Consider the following 24352-nt stretch of genomic DNA (forward strand, 5'->3'; position numbering starts at 1 on the left):
CGTGAAAATGAAATCTATGCTATGTATATTGCAATAGTTAAAATTTCAAGCCAGAAGTAATTATGCAATCTTAGTGCTGAAAGACTGTATAAATTTTGTATAGTTAAATGTTAAATGAAAATTTTATAGGTTTAAAAGCAAAATAAAAACAAAATCACAGCTAAGATCCCAAGTATAATTCTCACCAAAAGTTATGACAAAGTATTTGCAATAACTATAAAATATTCTGAAGCAGAAGTAGATTTACTGAATTCAATGGTTACCATGTCGTAGGGGCATCTCTGATGAAAATAAAATTGAGCAGCAGACTTCCCACTATTCTCCTCAAATATAGCAATCTTTATCCAAGAGCCCAGGATTTAGTGTAACAAGTGGATAGAAAATGGGCTGTAGGATCCAGCAGACATGAGCTTGAAAGTCAGTCCAGCTACGTTCTACCCATCTATAAACAGACAAGTTCCAAAACGTATGTACTTCAATTTGTGTGTCTACATAACATCAATAATAACCCCTCCCCATGAAACCCACCCAGTTCAGTGGACAACACACAGAAAGAATTAAATAAGGGTAGTTATTTAAAATAATCTGTTGCAAAGTTATATGATGAGGTCAACTTGCTGCATGGACATTTCATAGTTATGACCCGTGTGAAAAGCACACAGAGGACTAACTTAGTCACCAGGCAAATTCCTAGTATGAAACTCTGTTCCCAAACCTTGACTTATAAATAAGATTTTTGTGAGTCTTTCTTGTAGAATATTATAAGTATACAGTGAGTTTTATATTTATATTTGGCATGTGTAGCTGGACACAACTTCCAGAAACACCTCTGGGTCAGTTCAACTCAGCATCCTGTGATCCAGGGGGAAGGCAGAGAAATGGAAACCATATTATCCATTGATTAAACAATATACATATATAAAATCAAACACAGAGTTAACCGTATTCTGCTTTTAAAGCAATATGAGAACAGATGTAAAATCATTTAAATATAAATGTGATATACCATATGAAATAGACAATATCTGCTTTCGTGAGCAGAATAAAATGGTTAGAATAATTAAATACGAGAGAACCATGGAACCCTACATAAAATAAGATAGAAAACAAGATAAAATAGTAACAATAAAGTTCATTATTGAGACACTAACATAAATCATTAAGCACACAGTTAGAAAAACTCTCATGTAATTGATCAAAACTTCACCTAAATGCTTAGGTTGTCTGAAAAGAGTAAAATATTTGCATAGAAGAACGTTATTTGACACGCATGATTTACAAAATAGTGAATGTAGGAAGGTAACAATTCCGTAGGGCAGACAATGACAGCCAGGTAACAATCAAAATGAACAGAATTTAAGCTTTTCTATTCCACTTTTAAACTTTGCAGGATGACTGTCTTACAGGCGAAGGCATCATCTAAAATAAGAAAAAGAAAAATGACCATTAACATACACAGGAAGCCAAAACATTAGTAATAGACAAAAATATCATTTCTTTCCTTTATTGCCTTCATGAGTCAAGGAAAAACTGAATTTCACTGTAGCTTTAGCATATAAGTGGTCACAGGAACAATGGTTATCTCCATCTGGAAAATATTCTCTGACAGTGAATCTCACACAAATAACCTAAAAGACATTACTGAATATATTAATTCATAATTGTATATTTTGTGGATAAATGTACCTAACTTTGGATTTTAGCTGTGTCTAAAATCATGTGTCAGAACGAAGCATAATCTTATGCATACAGCCAGATTACTTGAATTTATGAATGCATCATAAAGACAGGAGTAAAGGAGGAGTGAGAAGTTGGGCCAGGGCACTCTGTCAGAGCTGCAGTGGCTTCTTGCTGCTTTGCTAGAAGAAATGCAGAGCTGCTGAGGCAGTAGTGTCAGAACATAGCAGGAGTCTGCTCAGCTACAATTCTGGCATCTCAACCTCTATCAAATGCTACTTACATCTAACCAAACCCTTAAATGCCTTAAACAGCACTGGGCAGCCTTGTGATACTACTCTGCTTGATGCTGGTGCTGCCAGGAGAGACAGCAGGAGAGCAAAGAGGCAGGGATCTAGGGAGGATACTGCTATGGTCTAAGTGCTTGTGTCTCCCCAAAATCACAGGTTGGAATCCTAAGGCCCAATGTGATAGTGTTAGAAGGCGGGGCCTTCGGGAGCTCATTAGGTCATGAGGGCAGAGTCCTTGTGAGTAGGATCAGTGCTCTCATAAGATACCCCAGCCAGAGAGCTCCCTAGCCCCTTCCACCACCATGAGATACAAAGACAAAACTCTGCCATGGTAAGAGGGCCCTTTCCACATGGTGCTGGCATTCTGATCTCAGACTTCCAGCCTCCAAAACTGTAACAAAGATTTTTTTGTTTATAAGCCACCTAGTCTGTGGTAATTTGTTATAAGAGCCCGAACAGACGAAGACAGATCTAGAGGGGTGACTAAATGTATTTTCAGGAATAAAAGCAGATGGAAAATGGGATGCAATATAATTCGTGTTAGCTGGTGCCCCCCATCACCCCAGGATAGAAACAAACAAAAACAAGGGAAAAATGTACATTTTTAATGATACTAACTTTTTAAAATTAGTTTTCATCTTCACTTTAGATTGAAGAAAAACCTATTCATCTTGTTACTAGGATTTTTTTTAATACTCTAAGTAAGTAGTATCTGTTGATTCGAGAAACGTTAAGATCTTTAAACATTTCTGGTCTTAAGCCTATATGTTTTAGAGAAAGACAATATAACTAGGAAAAAGCTGAGTAATAATATGACTGATTCTGGACGATTGAGTAAATGAGTTTATAAACATTAACAGTGAGATCCTGTGTCCTAGTGGGACACCCACGAGGCACTCTTTCCTTTGGTTTGATTCAGACGGCTTGGATTCTTTTTGTAGTTCTGTGGTTCTTTCTCTCTCCCTCCCTCTCTCTCTCTTTTTCTCTGCCTCCCTGAAAAATAATTTCTTTATGCTCAGTCATGACACAATGTAATTTCCTTACAGATGGGAGCTTGTCTTCTGAAGAAATTAAAATATGGTGAGCAGATTCTCACCCATAATCAAAAGCTATCAGAATGTCAAACTGCAATAGTATACTTAAGGAAATAGATAAAGCACATATATCCTTTTCCAGCTTAATATGGAAGTATCGAGAATAGTTTCTTGCTTCATAATTCTGAACATAAACACCATTTCCCTTTACAGAAGAAGCAGCATATTAAAAAAATTAAACATCACTTTTCGAAGAATTTTTGTGGTGGACATTTTACTAGCCCCACAATGAATGTTTTACTCCCCTTGAATTATGTAACCACTTTCAGGGGATTTGAAAATAATTATTTCAGTAAAAGGGTGTAGAGCTCCTGAACTTGCATAATTTCCCCTAAGAAAAATTAAATCAGAATTATGTAAGTACATCTCTACAAATCCAGCTGGCCCTGAGGCTCTGCCTGGAAGAAATAAGAATGCAGTAAGCTACAAAGGTCGGGTTAGCCTCTGGTCCTTCTTGTCCTCAGCAAACCTACCGCAATGATCATTTGGAGTAAGACCACAAGATACATGAACTATCCGCGGTGTGGAAAAGATTTAAAAATGAAAAGCAGTAGAATATTTTAGCAAGAACCCAAGCACAGGGGAAGAAAGTGAAGGGGAAGAAAATAAAAGCAAGAGAGGTTGAATAGTATCTAATGAGTTTAGGCTTGTCCTTCGGTGAAACTGAATGATTGATGGAAGAACAAAATTCGCAGTGAAACTAGGACGATCTCAGTGGGCAGTCTACATTTATCAAATTATTGGTAGGAGAGGAAATTTCTCCTATCCAAACAAAGATCCTTGGAAGGGCTTTATAGAAGCCCTTTACAATATTTAGAAGCACTTTAGATTTTCTGGTCAAACTATAGCTCTCAGCTATGATAGTCTTTATATTATGACAAGTCGTAGAGGCCATAAAGTAGCCTCAATCATCCCACTACAGTCGGTACAGTATCCTGACGTTTCCTGTTGAGAGCTCAAAATAGTAGATAATTTTGTTCAATTTGCATCCCTTTTTTGCTGCCCTGCCCCCCTATACACACACTCACAGTTATACTCAAATGTCCGTGACCTCGTTAGAGTACAATGTCTGCCACAGAGAAGGTGCCAATTACGTATTTGTTTATTTGAGAATGCCATATGATAGACCAAAGGCTAATGCCCTAATCTCAGTGGAAATTAAGACACTTTTTCTTGAGAGACTATTGATAATATGTGCCATAATTTATTAGCTGTTTCATCCTTCCAAGCAGAATTTTCATTTTTCCAGGAGTGTCTCTTAAGTTAATAATGAGAAATTAGAACACAAGTGTATACACACAGATGTTTATTGCAATAGTACTAATAATATTTAAAGATTTTAAAGCAGAAAAAATGTTTAACAATAGGAGAATAACTTCAAATAATAGTATATGTATACCTTAGAATATTATGAACCATTAAAATGGTGTTTAAAAATATTTTTAAATAGCAAAACATAATTTTAGTGAAAAAAGGGTGGCTCAAATCTGCACAGACATCATAATTGTGATTATAATATATTCATCATCATGTATTTAGCATATAGGTATATATTTAGCATATGTACGAGACTATGAGAGAGAGAGGGAGAGAGAGACAGAGAGAGAGTGTGTGTGTGTCTGTCTGTCCAGAGAGAGGTGATAGAGAATAGACATCAAGACATTATGAGTATGGACTCCAGAGTCAGGCCACCTGAAGGTGAATCCCAATTTTGCCACTTAATGAACAAATTAGTAATAAAATATAATATTTTTACAAGAAGCAAAGTATCTACACGTACTTTGCATTGAATCCTATCTAAATAAGTTTCTCCAATATATGACTAATTAGTAATGAATTTCAGAAATTAAATAGAAACATCAACTGGCCATCCATAACTTTTAATATCCTAATGTGATAAAGTCTCTTAGTATCCTAACCAGTGTTAATCAGATCTTCAAATATAGTGCTAATAAAATCCACCTGACACTCACTGGCCCTTCATTGAAAATATTTGTAGGAATTCTTGGATCTGTGAAATTACGTCTGCAAATTTTATTAATGCTGAGTCAACATTTCAAATATTTCTTTATTTAATATTTTTAAATTAATAAAGTATACACTAGATTTTAGATTCTATAGAAAAACCCTAAATTTTACATTCTGTGACTGCATTTAATCTTTGACTATATGATTTAAATGGATGAAAGCATTTATTTTTATGCACCCAGAAGTAATAGACTTAACTTTAATAAATCTAATAAATAAAGCCAACATTGCTAAAAAGTGTCTTTAAAAGAATAGAGTTCGGGTACATTTAATGGAATGAGGTATAATATAGCAGAAGATTTAATAGTATTAGTGGATTTTAATTTTTTATTTTACTATTTTAAAGAGGTTAAATAAAAGGAGCTTAGCTAATTTTTCCTCCCTTCCCTCTTTTTCTCACCCACCCATCATCACATTCCTTTCTTTGTTTCTGCACCACCAATTCTATAATACACAGATGAGGCACAAATATTGTAATATAGCTGACATTTTCCATAAAGAGATAAAAAGTGATAAGCTGAATAAAATACAATTTTGTGGGAGTTATATGACAAATCACTTCCATTTATGAGCTTATCATTATTTTCCACGAAAGGGGAAATTCAGGTTTTGTACACATCGCTGAGATCTTTCTTTTTTACTTAGTGTTAAAAATGCAAACTCTGTCATCAACTTCCTGTTCATAAATGTGCAAATTTACTATATAAGTAGGTCCACTATTTATTTATAAATGTATTTATAAATTTGTAAATTTATAGTACTTTCCTTTTACTTACTATCAACACTTTTCAAAGTGACAATTTCTAAAAATGGAAGACATGTTCTTAAAATTTGAATGCCATGTCACATTAATTTTTGCTATTTGAGGTTGTCAATTAGATATGTCATAGAAATGAGTAATTGCCGAAATTTAATAACCAGAAGTAAACATGGAACATCAACTGTGCTACTAGAAAATCATCTGTGATTGAATCAATATTTTTGTCCTCACATCTGACTACGTAAGTAAGTTTTACAGCTTGAGTTCTACAATGTTCTTGACAGATGTGGCAATAATAATGTTAAGATAATATTGCAAATTTTTAAGTAAAGAGCTGCATGACTATTGTACTCGAACTTTCCTTAAGCACCAACTCCGATGTGCCTATTGTTGATGTAAAAGTTAGAAATATGAATCTGTGTAGTATAAATGCCAAAGTTAAATATTAAACCATGAAAATATGCCAACAATGGAGATCACTTAAAATGGAAAAATCATCAACAGAAATATTTTAGTTCATTGACATGATCTGTATTTACTCCTACTCAGGGGAACTTTAATAGAAATATCTAAATTATAATTGAAGTTATTGAACAGTCATAGATATGGTAGGGAGAATATATCTTATAAAAAATATTTAAATAAGGTAAGAAAAAATGGAAACCTACACATAAAGGGCATTATCAAAGTACAGAGAATATGTGGAATTTATTGGGAAAATAAAAATTTATAGAGTTTCATTTTAAGAAGAAAACCAAATGTAATGAAAATATTGTCACAAATGTTATACAATATAATAGATTACAATTTAATAATCTACATTCTAAATTCCTTAAAGAAGGATAGATGCTGGGAAAAAAAGAAGGATAGAATATAGTTGAGTGAAAATAGTTTCTTTTTTTTGATATTAGAATTGAAAAGCTATATAGAATCTAAATGTTTTATTACCCTGCATAATTTTCAGTTAGCTTAATCTGGTTATTGTGAAGGGCCAGACACTTATCCTTGAATTCAAGGCCGTGTCTCTCATCTTTAGAAATTGCTATAGGTACAACAATGGGGAGATACTTTTTCAAAAGATCAAATGCACATTCTGAAGCACATTTCTATGTAAAAATATAGTAATGAGCTAAGATATTATGAAAAACAATGAGAATAACATAGAGAGCAGTATTTAGAAGATATAACTAAATACCATATAACATATGACAACAATCTGACTGATAAATTAATTCTTCTATAGAAATATAAATTATATAGTAATTACATATATAAAGATTTTTTACCTGCCTCCTATCTCTCACTTCGCAACAAATTATACTTAACTTTTACGTGTTAAAAGAATAGAAGTAGTGACTACATGTGTGTGTACATTTCTGTAGTCTGAAAATAGAACATTTAAAAATACTCCTGGTAGCTGTGTTTTTGTTTTTTTCTGAAGATTGGCATCTGAGCTAACGATTGTTGCTAATCTTTTTTTTTTTTTCCTGCTTTGTTCTCTCCAAATCCCCCCAGTACATAGTTGTGTATATATATATTTTTTAGTTGTGGATCCTTCTAGCTGTGGCATGTGGGACGCCACCTCAACATGGCCTAATGAGCGGTGCCATGTCTGTGCCCAGGATGCGAACCCTGGGCCACTGAAGCGGAGCGCTCGAACTTAACTACTCAGCCCTGGGGCTGGGCAATGGTAGCTGTGTTAAGAATGCTATGAAAAGTGTAGCTCCATCGTAGCTGTGATTATTAATTATTTGGCTATATTATAAAATAGCAATTAGATAAGATTTAACACACAATGTGGGTGTTCATTCGTGAGATTGATAAAATTTGGTTTTAATTTCCTTTTCCCCTGTACCATGAAGAATTAAACAATCATAGAGTGTTTGTATATTTTATAATCTTCTCATTCATGGAAATAAGAAAAGATTCAGAAATGTATAGAAAACATGAAAAAGCAGATTTGCTCATTCACATTGAAATTTGTCTTCTCTAAATCAAAATAAGAAAAAGACTGAGAAAGTCTATGGAGAAACATTATAAATCAAAATATTAAATGCAAATAAATATATGAGGTGACCATCAGCTTATTTTTTAATACATAATGCAAACACACCCACACATAAAAAAAAATTAGAATGTTTGTTGTCTTTGAATTCCATCTTTTAAAATGTCAAGACTTTCCCATTACAATATTACCCTTGCCTCCAAAACTTAAATATATGGCTATGGTAACATTAATATTTTGATTCTTGACTCAGAAACAAAAGAACAAAGATCATACATCTATTTCTGTAGACCTTGCAGATACTATATTTTCAATCTGAATGGTGTATTTTTCAAAGATTCATTAATTTACAAGTCTAGGAAAATTGGCAAGCTGACTCATAGAATAATATTGCCTTGTTTCTACTCTATTCAGTCCTCCTCCAAAGAAGTTATGTTTAAAAAATGGGAAATATGCCAAATGACTTCTTTTACATGTTTTCAATACAAAATTTTTTAATCCAGCTGCCATGACAAAGTGTTTTTAAATAAATGGAATGAAATTAAGGGAATCTACCTTATTGTTTTAATGGAAAGCTAGTAGTTTTCATTCAAGAAAATGTTTCTGGTATGTGGAGTATGTTCCGGATATTGTTCTAGGTGTTGGTCACAAAGCAATGAGCAAGACAAACAATATCCTTGACATCATGGGGGTTACAGTCTGGAAATAGGTAGAAATATAGGCATATATATATGTACCATACGTGTACGTATAATTATTATTTTATCAAAACAGTGAAAACATTTCATCCACAATAAATTTGAAAAGACCATTGGTATTTTGATAGTTGGTTATGCTTACTGTTATTAGGTCATTTATAAGGTAATATAAACTGGCAGAAGACATAAAACTCATTGCCTGACCTTGTTTCCAAATGTGAATTTTAAAATAGCTAAGAGAAAAGTTCCTAGAAAAATGTCACAGGAATTCTTATGATGTATTCAGTTTTATTTAATAGAAAATACTATTAAAAGGCTGTTTCTCTATGAATTAACTTAAACACATTCTACTTGATATAAAATTTTCCACAATATCAGTAAACATGGCATAATATACATGAAACCGATAGGCATTCTTAATCATCGTGGTGTTAAATGACTGTCTGTATCTAACGATGATTGAAGTAACCTCTTTTTTAAAAATATGCTTTCAAAAATAGCATAACTATTCTTGAAACTTTACTTTCTTTCCTCTCCTCAATGTGAATTTTAGTACAATATGACAAGTTTCATGCGTATTTCTGTGGCTATGCTGATTGGAAATACACAAATTTAAAGAGTAGTTTGGAATTAAGTAACATCGTTATTATAACATATTATCCATGAATAATATAGCCCCTTATTTATTCAAGGGTCCTTCAGGACCTACAAAAAATTGTGTAAACTTCGCAAAAGGAATTTTGCATACATTTGATTTATTCAAAGACATCTTTTAAAATTTTTATTAATAGATATGGAATTATTTGAATTTTTCCATGTGTTTATAAGTTAGTTTGTTAAACTTCTACAGAGAAAATTTATTTAACTTTTCTTTTTATATAAATGTTCTGTACATTGTCTTGGATATGCATTTTGCCTATGTATAACAGCAAAATTGTCTCCTTTTTCCAGTATTTACATCTTTTTTTTCTTGCTTATCATATAATCTTGTTTTACCGAGGTACGACACTGCAGAGCAAATTTGCTGGTCACCTTTGATGTTTTTTTGTTTGTTTCTGAACTCGATGAGGGGTTTGGTGTTTCACCAGAAGGATATTTGTATAATTTTCAGATAGAAATGCTAAGTAGTGAAGGACATTCTTTTATGTCTCCAGTTTTGATCATGAATAAGAATTAATAATTTTAAATTGTTTTATTATTGTTATGTAATAATGATACCATTTTTCTCAGTTGAAGTGTTGAAATAAATTAATACATTTCTGATAGAGGACCTTCGTTGAATTCTGAGAATAAACACCATATGGTCCTGATGAATATTTTATAACACTTCTAGATTCCACTTGCCAAGATTATCACAAGATTTTTGTGCCCATAATCATAGATCAATCTATAATTCTCCTTTCTTAGACTAGTTTCATCAAATTTGTTTCAATACTTTACTCTCTCATAAAATGTGTTGGGAAATGTGCTCTTTTGAACTTCTCTATAACATTTTTTTATCTGTTTCTCCAGATTTTGATAAAATAGCTATAAAACTCAGCTATAACACTTGGTTTATTTGTTTCAAGGAGGAATAGGGAATTTAATGCATAAGTGAAGTATTTAATAATAATTATTCTATCCGGTTCCCTTTTTATTTTTTATGGAGTACTGGAAATTATTTTCTAGAGAATTTCAAATATCTAAATTTATAATTTTTATGGATTAAAAATTTTCAGAATCTTCACTTGTATTTTATAAACGTCAACTATAACTCTGGTTATATTCTATTTCTAAATGCTTTTTAAGTTACTTGGGGGTGTTCCCTCTTTTTTTCTTGGTCAATTTTAGCTTTTGATTTGATGGGGAATTTGGGGGCGTCTGTGGTTGTTGTGAATGTCTTTCCCCCTTCCCTCACTCTGCTTTATAAGAAGCGACTTGGGTCCATGTCACACTGCCAAGCCCCATGGCCCACATTTGGATCCAGAGACAGGCGAACCCCTGGCCGCAGTGACACTGTCGTTTTGTGTTTCTGGCCCATGAAGAGTTCTGTTTGTGCCACTGAACATGCCCCTGTTTCTTAATGACTTTTTAAAAATAGGTCTGATTTCTTAGCTCAATGTTTAGAGCAAAGAAAAGATGATCAATGCATAATCTTACAGTATCCTTTTGACAAGGATTGCTTACATATTCTTCTGGCAGCAGTCATTTCATATATGAATGTAAAAATGAGTTGTCCTATTAGATTGCAGTGTAATGTGTAAACCGTTTTATCACATTTGGTTTCTATTTTTATTCAGCCAGAATTTTAAAAGGATCAAATATGTAATGAGACCACCAAACACTTCCATTTTCCTAGATTAATGATGGCCCATAGGCAGCAATTCGGAAACTGTAATTTACTGTGCTGAAACAATAACCCATGGAGTGATATCCGAGCGACCCATAAAAGTTAATGCAATTTTAGAGGTGTCGAATATAGTCCCAAAGAAGAGCTAGGAGAAAGTGGGTCACTCTGCAAGCAAACCTCTACATCTCAAAGAATAGTGGTAATAAAAATGATTCAGAAACAGGGACCAAAGGACCACAATAAAATAATTCAATTTTGCAAATTTCTTTATGCATATAAAAGTAACTGTGCCTGTGAGTGGTGTTTCATTTTATTTATATTCTTTAAATAATACCAGTTCTTTAAAATTATTTATGGCTACGATGTGCAGTATTAGGACAATTCACTTAAAATTTCTTTTAAATGCTTTCAAATATATTTTCTCATTTGATCGTCCTTACCATTCTGTGGCATATACGTGCATACACACATGCTGAGCTAAAGCGAGTAAGCGAATTTTCCACATTACATATGTCCTCTCATTCAAAACAGGTACTCTATTTACTCTAGTGTATACATTCACACAGGAAGATTTTCATTTCTTTTATGATAATAACAAATGGGCAAATGTGAACACTATAACGACTTAAAACATTTGACATATCTTTCTTAATGTTAGCTAAAAGAAAAGAAGACTGCCTTCTTTCCATAAACTTGGTTTTTTAAAATCTATATTACTTTCATTTTGGCTGAAATTCAAAATTTTCTTTATTTGTAGTTCATGCAAATATGTGTCATTAACTGCACACAAGGATGATGATACAGATCTAATTCACAGCTTGAATAATTCCAATGATGATAAAGCATCCAAAATGGAATGTCATTCTTTAACATTCAACGCAATGTAAAAGTAATTTTTATTTTGATCTGTATCTTTGAATTTCAGAAGAAATCACAAGAGGAAAGAAAATGTATGTATCATGGTTTTCAGAAGTCTTCGGAAAAATGAGAGAACTATTTCTATAAGATTATAAGTAAAACAGTTCAATATCAGGCTTAAAATATTTTAAATGTAATGATAAAGACTTTTTTTAAATAACAGGAATTCTTTGAAAATAGACTATAATTCCTTGTGAAATAGTGAGTTCCCTCCCCCTGGAATGATTTAAGTGCTGGCGATGCTATCAGAGGGGCGATTCCGTCATCATGATGGGATAGGTAATCTGGATGGTTTCTTCAGTTCCAATGCTCTAAGATTCTTTGAAAATTTTGACTCTTTTTTAAATCCCCAAATGTTAATTTTGAAAACTCTTTTTCTCTGAAGTTAAATATGATATATTTCTTCATTAATTCAAGGAATATTTAACACCTATTATATGCCACATCCCATGTAGATGCACTGGGCATAGAGTGGTAAATTAAACAGAGCATGATGTCTGTCCTCGTGATGCTTACTTCTGGGAGAAAAAACAGGTGTGAAACAGAAGCCTATACCTGTCTAAACGGGGAAATCCTATTTTGGTATGTGACATGAATTAAAAGATCAGGTTGATGTGAGATTAAGGGTAAAGTTCTATGCCATCAGGGAATGCCTCACCAAGGAAGTGACATTTGAGTTGTCACCTAAAACAAGTGAAAGAAGTCAGGGGAAGAATGATGAACATAATGTCATGGTCATAAAAAACAGACTCTTCAAAGGATAGCTCTGGGTAGAGCTTTGCAGGTTCAGGAAATTAAAAAAAAAAATCGATGTTGCTGAAGCATAAACGAGGAACAGGGAAGAGAAGAGAAAACCACTTAGAAAGCTGACATCATCCCACGTTTTATAGGTCATTGCGAGGAGTTCAAATATTTATTCTACGTTTAATGAGAAGCTATTGAAAAGTTTTCACCTGGAGAGTGACATAATATAAATTGTGCTTGTAGAATACCGCTGTTCAATGGAGAGGATGTCGTGGAGCTGGAGCTAGGATTTGAAAGCCAGTGTAGGAATCCACGGAAGAGATCATGGTAATCTAGACGGCAGCAGTAACAGAAAGGTGGAGGCAGCTGTTTAGCCAAAAAGAGATTTAATTGAATTTTCTGATTTACTAGGGAGTGGCTGAAGCAGATGTCAAGAACTTAGTAGTTTCTGAACAAGAAAAAGAGCTGGTATCAGGCATACCCAACTGCTGTAAACAGTTATAAAAACAGGGCAAAATGTATGAAAAGTGTATGAAAACATATTTGAAAGCAACTGGCTATGATATGAATTTTAAGGGAAGGGGAGCGTATGGAGCGAGGTCCACATTCACCCCGAATTTCTCACTAGGATATTTTTCAAAATGCTGTGGGGAGGTAGAGGCAGGCAGGGAGCACTGGTTTCCCTGAGCGTAGAAGTGGGGTTCAGAGTCTGGGGCTGTGAAGGTGGCTGCGGTCTGGATGGCACAATATTAGAGGAGAAAGATAGAGAGAAGGGCTCCAAACAGCTGCGTGGAATGTGCCCTAGGTCCTGTGGCTGTTCCTGAGCTGACCGTGAGCAGGGCGAGATGCTCGAAGGGCAAGCAGCAAACATGAGGAGAACTGAAGCGTTTTCAGAGGTCTCCCGGGACTGGGGAAATGTTGCAGTTCCTTCCTAGTCATTCTGCAGGGACCTTGGTGCACACAGTAGGCTTTCAGTCGAGACACCAGAAACACTATTCCCCACAAGTAAAATCACACCTTAGGAATAAGGGCTCTGCTCTAATGGGGGGATAATTAAAATACACCTGTGCTAACGTGGATTACAACCAGGCATCCACAGTGTCTTAGTCTGTTCGGGCTGTTAGAACAAAATGCCACAGACTGGGTAGCTTATAAACAGCAGAACTTACTGAAGTGGCTTATACTGCACCAACGTTATGAAATTTGAGAGGGGCACAAAACATGAAATGGAAAATATACTTAAATTTGAGTAACATAATTTAAATGATAATTCTGCATTTAAATAAGTATTTGTAAGTAATGCACTGCAAAATGCTATTGACATGCAAAATTTCCTTTTCCACACAGTATGTTTGTTTTACTCAGAAAACAGACATTCCAGAAAGTCACTGGTAACACTAAAACAATTAGAGTGGTGTTATGACTGATAATATTTCTCAATAGAAATAAAAGTAATTGCAAAATTTAGTTCTGTGTTTAAATTTTAGAGGGGGGCCACTGGATACAAAGTTTGGGAGAACAATGGCGGCTATTTTTAACTTGTGGCTTGGGATGAAAGACGACTATTTAAGTAGTCCAGATGGAAGCCAAAATAATAATAATAAAGGAACATAAAATTTAAAAGGTAGTCATAGCCAACAGACTTCCCAAACAGGAATGATCAAACTGTCAGAATGTAGGCCTCCGTCTCTCACTCCGTCAGTGCTAAAATAAGGCAAAGGTCACTTGAATCATAGAAGAGTTTAACAGGGAAAATATATTTCCACTTTATATCTTGACAATCTCTATTTAATATTGGTGAAAATACATATTCAACAGGAAATAATTAAGGGAAAACCATATAATAATGTGATATCCAAGGATATATTACAATTATGTTCAATAATTATTGACCCATAGACTTCCATTTCACATAAGTAATACATAAAATGAAGGAAGCATAGACAATATCTTTCATAAATTTATTTGTTAAACAGAGACAATTAGTTTTTAAGTTATTGTGAAGATTATTAAAGTTAATATACGTGAAGACATTGGTGCACTGGCTCAGTACATAGTCAACAATACGTGGCTGCTGTTACTTCCTTCATTATATTTTCCCAGAGGCTCCACCATGTCAACAAACCATTTGTCAAGTTTCATCTTGATGTTGCCTTTCTTAATTTATTAGAGCTTTTGTGATGTAACAGGAGCTTTCTACTGTGTTAATTATCAAGTAAGTGCCCAAGACTGTGCCAGTTGGTATAGATATATTATTTCCAATCTCCATAACAACCCACAAAATCAGTAGCATTGCATTTTTAAAAAGATGTTAAGTAATTTGTCTAAGATCAAAGAATAGTAGCTGCTAGAATTGAAATGGCGATTAACTGAGATCCTTTTCATTACAGCCTGCCGTATACAAAGGAAGGTAAAATAAAGCTATTTGAAAGGGTCACAATTAATCACAGCTATATATGAGATTTTAAAATATGTGTGTGCATTTTCCTATTACAAACGCCTAGAAGTACTGTAATATGCCATAAAATTATTTAACTTAGTTTATCTAAAATAGACATTGATGTATTTTTTGCTTTCTCTTTTATTAATTATAATCTGCTTAAATAGATAACTTTAGATGGAATATACAGAATTAGTATCAAAATAAATGATGCCAGGGCTGGCCCGGTGGTGTAGTGGTTAAATTTGCACACTCAGGTTCGGCTGCCCGGGGTTCATGGGTTTGGATCCTGGCTGTGGACCTCCACATTGCTCATCAAGCCATGCTGTGGCGGCATGCCACAGACAAAATAGAGGAAGATTGGCACAGATGTTAGCTCAGGGACAATTTTCCTCAAGCAAAAAGAGGAAGATTGGCAACAGTTGTTAGCTCAGGACCAGTCTCCTTCACACACACACACACACACACACACACACACACACACACAAATAATAAATAAATAAATCAATCTTGCTTTTCCTCAAATGTTTATTACTATTTGTAGAAGGAAATAATTTAAATATTCTGTATCTCACATCTTATTTCTGCACTTTCCAATATGGTAGATGCTACCCGCATACGGCTACTGAGCAAGAGTAATGTGGGTAGTACAAATAGAGATGTGCTGCTCTAAGTGTAAAAGAAATACAAAAAACATGGTCAATTTTTTTGTTGTTGAGGTATGATTGACATATAACATATTAGTTTCAAGTGTACAATGTAATAATTCTATATTTGTACATACTGCAAAATGATCACCATAATAAATATAGTTAACAACTATCACCATACATAAGTTACAAAATTTTTTTCTTGAGATGAGAAATTTTAAGATCTATTTTCTTACAACTTTCAAATATGCAACACAGTATTGTTAACTATGGTCACCATGCTGGTCATTACATGCTCATGGTTTATTTACTTTTTAACTGGAAGTTTATACCTTTTGAATCATTTCACCCATTTTGCCCACCCCTCCCCCTTGCCTCTGGCAACCATTAATTTGTTCTCTGTATTTACCAGCTTGCTTGTTTGGATTCCACATGTAAGTGAGATTATATAGTAATTGTCTTTATCTTTCTGACTTATTTTACTTAGCATCATGCCCTTTAGGTCCATCCATGTTGTCACACATAGCAAGATTTCATTCTTTTCATGGCTAAATAATATTCCACTGTATATGTATACCATATTTCCTTCATTCATTCATCTATCTGTCAATGGACACTAAGGTTGCTTATATGTCTTGGCTACTGTAAATAATGCTGCGACAAACATAGGGGTACCAGTATCTCTCTCTTTTTTTTTTTTGATGAGGAAGATTCTCCCTGAGCTAACATCTATTGTCAGTCTTGCTCTTTATTTTGCTAGAGAAAGATTAGCCCTGAGCTAACATCTGTTCCAGTCTTCCTTTATTTTGTATATAGGTGGCCAGCACAGCATGGATGATGAGTAGTTTGGGTTCACACCCAGGATCCAAATTCAGGAACCTGGGCTGCCAAAGCAGAGTGCATGAACTTAACCACTACTTTGGTTGCCTTCACTTTTGGTATCAGATCCAATAAATCATCACCAAGGCCAATGTCAAGGAGCTTACTGCCTATGTTTCCTTCTAGGAGTTTTATGGGTTCAGGTCTTACATTCAAGTCTTTAATCTATTTTGAGTTAATGTTTGTGTATAGTGTGAGACAGTGGTCCAATTTCCTTCTTTTGCCTGTGGCTGTCCAGTTTTCCCAACATTATTTATTGAAGAGACTGTCCTTTCCCCACCGTATATTCTTGGCTCCTCTGTCATAAAATAATTGACCATATATGTGTACTTATTCTGGGTTCTCTATTCTGTTTCATTGATCTGTATCTGTTTTAATGCCAGTACCACACTGTTTTGGTCACTATAGCTCTGTAATGTAATTTGAAATCAGGGATTGTGATTTGTGATCCAGCTTTGCTCTTCTTTCTCAAGATTACTTTGGCTATTTAGGGTCTTTTGTGGTTCCATGCAAATTTTAGGGTTTATTTCTATTTCTGTGAAACATACCATTGGAATTTTGATAAGGATTGCATTGAATCTGCAGATTGCTTTGGGTAGTGTGAACATTTTAACAGTATTAATTCTTCCAATCCGTGAGCACAGAATATCTTTCCATTTATTTGTTTATATCATTTTTTATATTTATTGCATGTTAATAATGGTAATATGTTGGATATGTTAGGCTAAATAAGATATATTAATACCTTAATTTCATCAACTTCTTTTTCCTTTGAAACATGGCTCACATGTGGCTCACATTTTATTTCTGTTGCACAGTGCTATTTGAAACTTTAATTTTCAATGCTGGAAACTGAGTAGAAGAGAGAATGGATATTATTCTGGTTAGCTCCTTTTCAGAGAACTCTTAATATTCTTTAGTAATGTAAATCTTCTGATCTAATCTACCGTAGAAGCCACAGGAAAAGTCCTCTTACAAAGAGATTATTATGTACATTGAACAATTTTTCTCTATTTGTTTTTAAGATAACTTATTACACTGTTTTATTAGCAATTATTCTGAATTGGCAATGCATTGTGTTAAATCCCAAGTAACATTTTATTGACCTATATCAACCACAGCACAATTCTAGACCGTAAACCAGTGAAAAAACACGTCTTTGCATAATATTTACACATTTATGGCCATAAAAGATTCAAAGGACAGAACTCAGATTATTATACGATTGTATAGAAATTGTGGTACAAAGCCTACCACAATCAGAGCCAAGTAGAAAACTTTTAACACAGAGAATCTGAAGTCAACTATTTACGCCATGTGTCCTGAGGTAGTTCATGTTCTTTTTCTTCCTTGCCAAGAGTTCCTGTCAGAACAGGAGGAGAGAATTACTTTGGCAGCAAAGGATAGAGAGCAAAGGTGGGAAGTGGAAACCATTCATTTGGTGATAGAAGAACTGCCAAACACAATGAGGTACGCTCTTCTGAAATAAAGGGTGAGGAGAAATTAAAAGTAGGACAGAGAATAGGGACGTATGTAGGACGGAACTAGAGAGAAGGAAACCAAGGATCCAGGTCATGCTTGAGTTGGACACTCAGGTCTGCCACTTCCTGACAGAAACCTTGTGCTTTCTCCATATCAAAACATTACAGCACACTACTTTCCAGTGCTGCTGAAGTGGGTTAAGCGTTTGCAGTGTTTAATAGGCATTTTAATAGGAAGGTGTCAGAGCATTTCAAATATGACTACCGTAGGGCTGCCAAATTGCTATATAGATCCCGGTGCTTGAAAATCAACAGCTGGAACAAATTTTATTCTTATCCCTAGTCCCTGTGACTCACTGTCTAAATTGTCATGGTAACTGTCATTTTGTTATAAGTTTGAGCAAGTCATGTTTTCTCTATTCCATTAGGATCACATATTATGAATGCTACAAAATTTGTAAAAAAGGATTTTATAATGTAGGTAATTTGACCTGAATAAATATCTCCTCATATAAGAAAAATGAAATTGACAAAACAGTTAACAGAAAAAAATGAACAACAAGGACATTTGATAAAAGAAAAATGTTGTATCAGAAAAGGAAATGGAATAGTATTATGAGAAGTCAGAATAAAGTAAACATTTGAAGAAAACTTAAATTTTGAAATCGTGTGTGTCTAATTCTGTTAGGCATCTCCTACAAGATGTAGCATGAAACGGCTTTGTGGCGGAGGCATGAGCCATGCCTGTGTAAGGAGAGGCTATGTTTACTTAATGACTAAAATGAAACAAGAGCTGTCTCATATAAGAGAAAGATAAAAAGAAACCCGTAAAACAGATTTTAAAATTGTCTTGAATGCAGAGTACTAGCAGCAGTGAAAATTTAACAAACTTGAAAAGCTCTCCCAGAATTCAGAGGAAAAAAAACTCTAAGAACTTAAAATGCTTAGAGAGAATAGAATTGAGATAGCAAAAAAAAAAATGTCAAGGTAAACATATATTGCCGTTGCTGAAGAAATAATTGATGATTATGTGGTGGAAAGAAACAGAAAAATGAAAACATGTAAGAAATAACATTGTATCTGAAATCTCCCTCAGCTGAAATGTCAAGACTTTAGCACACAGATTGAATGTACTACTCACAATTAAAGTTATTAACCACAAATTTACATTAGGACATTGCTGTTCACATTCAAAGTTAAAGAATAAGACTAATTTTAGTACTTTTGTACAGAAAAAAAGCATATTTCAAGGGGCAAAAATTAAAGTGATGACAGACATCTCTTCTGTAACACCAAGAGAGTAGAATGCACTAGAATTCTATGCGATCCAAGTTGTTGTTCACATGTAAAAGAAATTGCACCTGCTTATCATTCTTGGAAAAAATTACTGAAATATGTACATCAGATCACTGAGTGAGGAGCCAAAATAAAGAGGTCAATATAGCAAAAGCTAGATCAAAATGTCAATAAAGCTTTAAAACTAATTAAGAGTTCAAATTAGAATATTTAAATATGTTTTTATTTTTAAAATGCAAATACCAAAACCATCTTAAAAATATGTATGGTTACAAAAGAAAATACTAATCTGGGTTTAATCCCCACTAAATAAGTTAATAAATATGAATTGGGGGTAGAATCCTTATTAGAAGTGCAAATGTATAAGAAGTTATGACTTATTTTAACTGGAGAGAAAGGATAAAAAATTACTCAGGGAACTGTCCCCCACACACATACATGCACACAAAAATAGACTAACCACTTGAAAAGTGACAGAAATTTAGGGATTCAAGAATATGGAAATTGTGGTGCACGTTGACTATTTATGAACATAAAAAATGATTAATCATTGATTTAAATCTAAAGCATAACAGGTACTAACTGAAAGTCAGGATCAAACAAAATTTATTTAATAAAACTATGAATTTATATCTCCAGTTTATATATTTTTACTCACATAATTTCTAGAAGGGCAGGAAGAACAAAGGCAAATATTAAGATAAACATTCTTTATATAGAGGGATATTTAAAATGTAACTTTATTCTTAACCTTAATTACAGAGATGTAATTAAGAGATTCAAGATATTAAAAATAACTTAAATGACTCCTAGTAGAAACAAAACCAAGATACAGAGCTCCCAAACCAAGTGCAGAGGATAAAACACAAAAGCAGCCCTGCCCAGTGTAGTCCCTACAGGAAAAGGCAGCGTCATAGACAACATCAAGCATGCAAAGCAATGAAGAAAAGAAAGCATACTAATTTTTTATTTATGACACTTTTGTTAATATTTTATAAGAGATAAAACTCTTAGATTGACTTAAAGTAACATCCATTTCTATTCTGTATAAAAGAGGCACAGAAGTGAATTGGAGCAGTGGAAGGTGGTAATTGGAGCACAGAGCCTGTGCTGCTCCTCGTACCTGCCCCACATCTGCTCTCCCCCAGAACCCTCCCCTCTCTCTGTAATGGTACAACATTGTGGGCACAAATGTGGCACTCCTAGAGGGTGCTTCTTATGTTTTGATTTCCACCATAATCATGTGCGTGAAAACCAGTGTGGGACCGCGTGGCTGATGGAACTGGGTGGATGCAGAAGGGAAAAGACGCAGACTGGCCTCCCTTCTGGGATTTTGGTTCCCTGCAGCAGGTCTCAGCTCAGCCACCTATGAATCCCTTAGTAGAAACTGTGTGTACCTCACTGTGGCTTTTGTTCATGAAAGGCCCTTCTAATCCTGAGGGTCTAGCGAATTGAAGGGGGATGTCGATGTTGTTGCCTGTCTCAAAGTGTCCATGGTTGGGAGGGGGACACAACGTGAGTGTATAGGCGCCTGAGAGCAAAGAGCTTTCTCCCTACGATTCACTCGTGTAAGAGTTTTCCTGTATCTCCACCATAACACACTGTTGGGCATTTCACGACCATCTGGTTTGCTACAGCTAAGAAACTCTGATATCCTCAAATAAACAGCTACTGAGGGGACAAAAAACTCGTATCCAAATGATGATCCAAATGAGTACTTTGATCAGTAGACAGAATAATCCTATGAGGATGAAATCAGAGTATAAAAATGAAATTTTTTAACAAAAAAATAGTCAAATCACATTATAATTTAAAATTTAATTGACGGGAACTGCTAAGAGACAATGGTCTCCCCAGGTCAACACTACATATCATTGTTCATTTGGAATTAATTCATAGAGTAATAAAAGTAGTCTGAAGGAAAAAAAGTCAAAGATGGATACATAGAAAATTATACAAGGAAATAAAAATAGGCGATGATAAAGTTTTTTAAAAAAGAAACAGGTGCCGGACAGAACATTTAATTATAGCGCTAGGCTTTGCCATAAATAATCTTAATATTCTCATGAAAATTTACCTTTATTTGACCCCAAATTTGGCATCAACTGACTATGCTGGCACGATGAAATAGAAGAGTGGCGGAGCTTGCGGTGTTGTAAGAGTTAAATCTCCATTTACTATAAAGCGTTCTTAAAGGATAATATAAAAAGAATAGTAGGAAAAGTATATAATACAGAAACTTGAGCATATATGGCAGGAAAGCATTTAACATATTTAAAAGCAGTTCCCTTGGGGAATGAGTCTTTGATTAAAATGAAATATACTTTACCCTTTCATAAAATTAAGGATGTTGTAATTTATAGCTCCTGAGATTTGTGTTTGCTTAAAAAGGCCATCCCCAAAATGACAAGAATCTCATATTATATTATTGGCACAGTTTACTTTTGTTTGTTTGTTTGTTTTTTGCTTTTGAGGACGATTAGCCCTGAGCTAACATCTGTGCCCATCTTCCTCTGCTTTGTATGTGGGATGCCTGCCACAGCATGGCTTGACAAGCCATGTGTAGGTCTGCAACTGGGATCCGAACCAGCGAATTCTGGGCCACTGAAGTGGAACATGCGAACTTAACTGCTACACCACCAGGCCAGCCCCTACTTTTGTTTTTTAATGTTATCTCATTAATTTACTTGTAGTTTAATTTTGTATGATTTAATATTGATGGTTTAAAAAAATTTTTATCTAACTCTATACTTTTACAGATTTGCTTTTTAACATTACTAATTTAAATAAACCTAGGTAGAAGTCTAATGGACTCATGCACTGTGTTCAAAATCTTAACTCCATTATGTTGTAATGAGGGAAAATTATAAAAATTTATTTTTTAATGTTTTAGACACCATTTTCTAGATGTCTTAGATATCACAAAAGCCATTGTCATCCCCAGATAGAATTTAGTCAAATTAACAGATATTATATACTTCCTTTTCTACTTTTCGTAGTTATCATAAAAGCTTGAATTTTTAAAACTTAAAGGGAATTTCATACAAGAGGAATTAGTAGTTCTTCCTTAAATTAAAGGCTTTATTATAGTTCTTAATGCACTACTATAAAAGTTCCTCATATTGATTAAGTGTTGGTAGAATAATAAAATCTTACTGAAATGAGTATTATTCATACTTTCTCTCTAGACCTCATCCAATCTCTGAGACTGGGGCATTTGACAGCATTGCTAAATTGTCATGTCATAGTCATTGATATCCAAGCATGAGTTGTGCTAAGAACAATCCTATGCTCTGTGAATTCTGACAACAGGAAATGCATACTAGTAGGAAAGCATTGGTGCTTTTCAATTCTGAAATTCCTGTTGTTAAAGGATACTTTACACTTCATTTTTTAATGCTCTGATGAATTTCTGAAATAAAAAATACCAAGTTACCTTGGCATTAGTCAAGACATTTACCAAGTTACCTAGGAATTAGTCAAGACCTTTGTTAACCTCTCTCCTAGTTTTCAAATATTGGTAATAACTACTGAGCTTTTGATGATATAACTGAGATAAAGCACCAGCTTATAATTAGAATTACTAAGTTATTGGAGTCCCCTGAAATGATTCTCATTCCTACCCTTGATTTGAAATAAGTATTGTCTGCTCACATTTTCAGAAATTATCTCATCTTTCGTTAGTAATATCTGTGTAATATCTAGGCTCAAAAGAGGGGGGTTGTGATGTGTGCACGTGAGTATTTTGTAGCCTCCAAGTAAACATTATTTTTTCCCTTTTCTAAATAATGAGTCAGATTCTGGAAACATTAGCTTCATCATACCACCTCCGGAATCACTATTAAAATATGGCGTCAAAGTACTAAGTTCTCAACAGTGCGACTAACTCACCAGTTCAACTAAAGAAATCATTTCTTGAATATCACATTTAACATGAAAGAATTTGGCCCAAAATATATTTCATACCTAGGGAAATTAAGTCAATTCAGGATTTATGTAAAAAACCTGTATCTCCATTGAGCCATAATATTCTCTGAGCTATTACCCAATCATTCACAGAGAGTAAACATGTAATAGACCTAAAAGCAAGTTAAAGAGAACTGATCAAATCTGATTTCATGTAACTGAACGAATAAAAGGTCTAAGAGTATAGTAATATATTCATTCACAAAATTACAATTTATAAATATGAATATTATTTTCTCACTCTTTATCCCAAGTTATAGCTTAAAGTTAAAATGAAATATTTTACTTTTTCAGTTTTAAGTTCACATTCTTCTACTTCGTCATCTCTTGCTACAGACGTCTACCCAGGGTCTTTCTCTGAACGAAATTTGATTTGTTTGATGATAGTCAAATTGGAGCAACTGTTAAAGTTGTTCCTTTTAGCAGAACCTTAATTCTTTCTAATATCCCTTTATGGAAAATATTCTCAAACCTATTTATCATTGTCATTCTTCTTGAGATCCTGTTTTCATTTTTGGTGGCCAGAAGTGAAAAGTGTGGTCAATTTTAAGTAGTAAAGAAATACGTATTAAATGAATAAATAAAAAAAAATTATTAGTGAAATCCTGGCCAATGAAAAACATTTATTCGTGTATTTCTCATCTTTATTTAATCTACCCTTAATTCAAGCCTCATAAAATAATCATTAAACACGTTGGCCTTCTTCAAAATGGCCCAGTTAGCATACAGTTAATTATGGCTGCAAGCTCATGATTAAACAGGTATTGTTATCTCCATTTTACATGTCAGAAAACAGAGACTTCAAAAGATCAAGTGATTTGCTCAATGACTTATGCATGACTGATGGTTTCCCAACCCTCTCCTCTACAATGCTGACAGGTCAAGGAAGCAGAGGTTCTTTCCAATCCACACACATGCATACAACATGTGAGCAAATCATGTACTCATCAAAGCCCCTGTTTCTCACTTGTAAGACGGAGATGCCAATTTCTACCTCATAACGCAGGTAGAATAGTGCCTGTCACATGGGGAGAAAAATGAGATCCACTGTTAATATCACATTTGTGCTTCAGCAGCCCTTTCTTATTTCACTATGT

General features: G+C 34.1%; 1 protein-coding gene across 3 annotated transcripts in view; it reads right to left on the reverse strand.

Moving 5' to 3' along the window:
• Nucleotides 1-562: 562 nt before the first annotated feature.
• The window catches only part of CCDC102B (coiled-coil domain containing 102B), a 283254-nt gene continuing 259464 nt past the window's right edge, over nucleotides 563-24352 (reverse strand). For all 3 annotated transcript variants that reach the window (XM_046672098.1, XM_046672095.1, XM_046672096.1), the window contains one exon: nucleotides 563-1419. In XM_046672098.1, coding sequence (XP_046528054.1) covers nucleotides 1416-1419 — 4 coding nt within the window. In that variant the 3' untranslated portion in view covers nucleotides 563-1415. The remainder of the gene's footprint in view (nucleotides 1420-24352) is intronic.

This window comes from Equus quagga, chromosome 9 (genome assembly GCF_021613505.1).
Source record: "Equus quagga isolate Etosha38 chromosome 9, UCLA_HA_Equagga_1.0, whole genome shotgun sequence".
Classification (NCBI taxonomy): Eukaryota; Metazoa; Chordata; class Mammalia; order Perissodactyla; family Equidae; genus Equus; species Equus quagga.